Genomic DNA, 5,102 nt, shown 5'->3' with positions numbered 1-5,102 from the left:
TCCCCCCCCCCCCCCCCCTGAGATAAAGAGAATATGGTTGTAGGAACCTTTGATAATGTACGAATTTTGAAAAACTGGAATATACTTAAGCAAGAGATCATGAAACATGCTCATAGTGAACAGAATTTCTAGTCTCAAATTTTTTCTTTTATACATGAGGCAGCGTGGTGAAATCAATCGCTCCTCAAAATATTTAAATTGGAGAAACAGGCATTATTCCGCCAGCTTGGAAAATTTTAAAGAATTTTTATTTTTTGGCTTAACCTCTTATGTGTCCTTAAGATACCCATTTCCATTTGATTTTTACAGAAAAACATTGAACAAAGGCTCAAAATATGTCATTTTTCAGTTTTCAAAGTCTCTTTAGCTATTGGAGTTACCACACTTGGATGGCCATTTTCTCGCTTATTTCACCACTGAAACCTGGGGACCTCACTTCCTTCAATCGCAAATATCTTGAGTTTTATTCAAGATAAATGGATATTTATTTCATTAGAGCAAGGCAAATAAATCTGATTTCAGACGATACCAATAACTCCACCTGTCTCCAAAGTGGCGAGTGCCTGATTCCACCGCGTCGTGACACATAGGAATTTGTACTTAACGAAAAGATTCCTGTGTCCCGCCAATATTTCTATGTGTATATTAGACTAAATATGTTGTATACACCCTGAAGGCAGTTGTCTCACATGCGATTAATTCTTTTCTTTCTACTCTGCCAGGTGAGTCCCCTGGCTCAGGTACCTCTGATGGTAGCAACGGCAGCTCAGTCAAGGTCGGGGTGATTGTGCCGGTGGTGACTTCCGTCTTCCTGGCTGTCTCAGTCATCATGTGCCTCATAATCTGTTTCGTCCGTCGCTGTCGGCGAATGAGCTCGGAGACCTACGGTCAACAACGCCAGGATGCAGGCAATAACAGTCGAGGTAAAGCCTGCTTATTGCCATTGTTGTTATTCGTGTTGTTGCAGTTGTCCTCCTCCGCCTCAACATCTTTCTCATGGATGGTTGGAGGGCACCACTGGTAGGGCCTGCATGTGGGTGGCTTGCGGGTGCTCTGATGTGGTTTGTTCCCTCTTTCCTGTCAAACATATATCGTCCTTATCTCTCCTCCCTCTCCTATTTTTTTGTGTTTGTTACTCTCTTGTAACTCCTGTAATCTTCAGCACTTATATGACCTTATTGTGTTGCAAGTGTTGTAAAACTCTAACTAAAACTAGGTCCTACTTCTTTCTCATCCCACTTTTGTTCTGTCTGTTTGTCTTGTCTTTTCCCAGCCCTTCACGGCTGTTATTTTGTAAATGTACATCTGTCCACCTGGACAAACCAACATCCCTTCCCTTTTTTGATTGAAAGTTCATTTTCTTAAATTATCCCAACAGGAAGACATAGACGTCGGAGGAACCAAAATGTTCAGATGAATGTGACCTTGAGCTCAAGTGAACATCCACCGTCGTATGAAGAGGTTATCCAAAACACACCCATTGGATGTCTCAACATGGTGAGCTGTTACCGCTAGGCTCTATATCTCGAGGCTTATTCATGGTGGAGATCTTAGTCTGAAAGGAAGACAAATTTCTGTGTTTTGTTTATCCTTTTTGTAACGCATTGGTTATAAGAACTTGGTTGAATTTTTTTATTCGTTTTGTTATCTCAGTTACGAAATGAATGAGAATAATGTAGGTATGCATATCTTCTCCTGTCCACAATTTATCCTTTTTTGGCATCATGATTTCATGCCATTAAATTGTTTGTGGCAAAATGTGGCCTGTATCGTGCAAACTCATCACACACTGCTATGCTTTGCCCTCTCTCACTCTCTCACACTCTCTCTCTCCTTCTCTTTCTCTTTCCTCTCTTTCTCACTTTCCCTCTTTCTCTCCCTCTCCTTCTCCCTCTCCTTCTCCTCCCTCTCCTTCTCCCTCTCTCTCTCCCTCTCTCTCTCTTTCTCTCCCCCTCTCTCTCTCTCTCTCTCTCTCTCTCTTTCTCTCTCAGCATAAGGCTATAGTTCACTTAATGGTTAGTGAGTACAGGTTTGCCTAGAATTCCAAGCATATTTTAGATAAAAGGTCACATTGGTGCAATCATAAGTAAGACGCTCAAAAGTAGGGAACTGCTCTCAGCTGACCATCTACAGCCTGCTACTATTTGAATTTGTTATTAATACACTGTTATTTAATGAGTTTTGTTCCCGTCTTTGTGAATTACGTGTTTCAACAGGGATTTTTAAAGTTAATAAGATTATCTTTTCCTTTCTTTATCTTTTTATTCTAGGCATTCTCTTGGTCCCACACAGAGCAGGACATGTCCCAACCACCAACTTACGAAGAGGCGACATCACCAGTGACCCCATTCCTCCCTGAGGAAGGTCGTCAAGGTCGTTTGGTACCCTTCACATCCTCCAATAGTGTTAGCACTATCAGTGACACCGTCCCCCAGCCTATTATCACAGACAATAACAACCGCAACAACAACAACAGCAGCAGCAACAACAGAGTGGCGAGCAGTGTGGCAGGGAGCAGCTTTATGCCTGGCTCGGCCAGAAATGTGAGAACGGCCCATGGCGGTCAGCAGCAGGTGGCTCCTCCCCCGTCTCTGAGACTGGCAGTACACACAGAGTGCTACATGTCCTCATCTAGTTCATCAGAGGATGCAGAGGATACGCATCCTCGTCTGGACTCCTCCTCCTCCTCCTCTTCGTCGGATTCATGTCTTGGCAATGGGCATTCTCTCGTGCCGCGAGACAGTTCTGCTTCTTCACCAGGTCACTGCACAGTAGAGCCTCGGACAGGGTCGCCAGAAGCCAGAGATCGACGCAGCATAGCCAAGCCTGAAAGAGATTGTGGAGATGTTCAAGTTGTTCTCGGCTCTCCCTCCGCATCAAAGCATTGCATGAAGTATGTGCATAGAAAGCCTGATGCTATAGAAGGCTGTGATCAGCAGCACAGACAAGAGTCCAATGAACTGTATGACATACAGGATGTTGAACATCAGAATAGACCAAGTGCTGGACTGATAGAGAATTCTGTTGAAAGGAGTAATGTGAGGCACCAAAATGCTCAGAATTATTTTGAAGGGCCTGCAAGAGAAAGAAGAGGATCAGATTTTGTAGAGACTCCCTCAGAAAGGAGGTTTGAGAGAGACAGCAGAGAACCGAATGATACAGGAACCTCTACGGAAAGGAGAAATGAAAGGGATTACTACAGAGCTTCTAATGATTTAGAAAGGCCTATGGGACATGCTGACCTTTCTGAAAATGGTACGTTTGATGAAAGGGGCAGCAGAGATCTGAATGGAGAAAAAAGGTACAGGGATAGAGAAGACAGAGACAATGCTTCTTGGGGTCGAGCTAGAGACAGATACCCCTCACATCAAGCCCCGGACAGATCTGCGGAGAGGAGCAAACAGTCAAGGCGAGAAGAATTAGCTGGCGCTTCCCGGCAGTCCAGACATATCTTGAGTAATGGAAGGTCCCAGAGCTGTGCCAATCTGGCTACTGGAGATCCCAAGGAGGGTATTGTAGTCCGGGAGGAAGACAAACGCTTCAGCTATGCTGGGGCTGGAGACAACTCCCTGCACAGAGAAGACGATCTTCTTAGGGGTCAGGGTAGAGGTCTTTTCAGAGGGAGGCCCCGTGAGCATCTGGACAAATTCTCTGACCGTGATCCTGACCTGAGGAGAAATTTGACCCCCGGTGACTCATGGCTTGATGCATCTCACTCTAATCCACGACCTGGGCGAGGTGTTGGTAGCAACGGTGGTGGTGGTGGTGGTGGCAATGATGCATTCAGAGAGGATCAGAGCCACAGAGGTTCCAACGTTTATTCTGCAGTACCAGCTGACCGGCTCTCTTATTCTGATTTATCCACTGTTCCAGAGTCAGAACACTCTAGAGATGAGAGCCCTAATGGGAGATCCTACTCTAGACATTACTCGGCTTCAAATAATAGGCAAACCTATTACGATGACTCGCAGATGAGTTTGTCCTCTGAGCCTGGTCGCGAAGAGACACATGTGGACAGAAGGATGCCCTCTACTAAACCCCCGCGTCCACATCACAGGGTTGTCCACAGAGACAGTTCTCATCCAGACACAGACCATGGACACCCGAGAGCTGCACGCCGCCCACCCCCTATTCCTCAACGTCCTAGCCCAATGAGGAATAGAAGTTCATCCCATCAAGACGATTTAGGTGATGGTGAACCAAAAAATTCTGGACCAGATTCTTCATCTATTTCAGATTTGTGCTTAGAAATGGATTCGTCACCCCGGACATTACCAGAGGGCCAGAGGGCGGTAGAGGGCAGTCAGTACAGAGAGTGGCAATGCTAGACTACACCATTGGGGGCCTTACCTTTGTAGCTGTACAGGGTTTGAATGGGTTATAATTTCTGTTTGATGAAAGGGTCAATGTCTGACTTTGCTGTACAATGAAGAGACGAACAGCTGAATTCATGTTTAATGAATAATATGCTATAAAAATTCTGAAACCTTTCTTCATCCTCGATTTCTCTCATATTGCAATCTCGGATGGGAGTTACTGTGTCTTATTTTTGAGGATGTGGGTTGTTTGTCATATACGCCCTATTCATAGCTTTGTTGTAAAATTAAATGGAAGTTTTGATTTCCATTATCCTGTCAGGTAACTGAATATTCTGCCTTCAATACTGACATTCTTCAACAAAGTTAAAAATAAAATGTGAAAGTGTGCTGTAGTGACAGTTGCTGTAGTGACAGTTGCTGTAGTGACAGTTTTTGCATGTTGTTTTCTGGTCAAAACCAGTGATACTTTCGCTCATCCTCCTTTTTAGACTTTAATGTTTTAAATAGTTTTTATGTGAAATCTTATGGTCTCCTGTGTACCTTTTATTGATCTGAAGCTTGAAGATGAAATGCAACTTTCCTTGAAATGTTTTGTGTTCTGGAAATATGACACATTCCTGTGCCTTTATTACTTGTTTTTCGTGTCGGTTTTTTCGGTTTGTTTTTTCTTTGTACTGAAGTTTACAGATATCCCGCTGCTACTCTAAGTCGGGCTACTGCTCTAATCTCAACACAGATCTAAACCAATAAGTGTGACCAGGGGTTGTGAACATTTTTAGGGGG

General features: G+C 44.1%; 1 protein-coding gene across 1 annotated transcript in view; it reads left to right on the top strand.

The window, feature by feature from the left end:
* Positions 1 to 4,950, top strand: part of LOC101856879 — a gene marked incomplete in the record, with an annotated part of 25,957 nt that extends 21,007 nt beyond the window's left edge. Inside the window, 3 exon segments of the mRNA XM_035969035.1 lie at positions 723 to 923; positions 1,379 to 1,497; positions 2,271 to 4,950. Coding sequence (XP_035824928.1) covers positions 723 to 923; positions 1,379 to 1,497; positions 2,271 to 4,328 — 2,378 coding nt within the window.
* Between the last annotated feature and the right edge of the window lie 152 nt (positions 4,951 to 5,102).

The sequence above is a fragment of the Aplysia californica genome, unplaced genomic scaffold (genome assembly GCF_000002075.1).
Source record: "Aplysia californica isolate F4 #8 unplaced genomic scaffold, AplCal3.0 scaffold00108, whole genome shotgun sequence".
Classification (NCBI taxonomy): Eukaryota; Metazoa; Mollusca; class Gastropoda; order Aplysiida; family Aplysiidae; genus Aplysia; species Aplysia californica.
The sequence above is the reverse complement of the archived record's forward strand: the minus strand, read 5'-3'. Positions and strand labels throughout refer to the sequence as shown.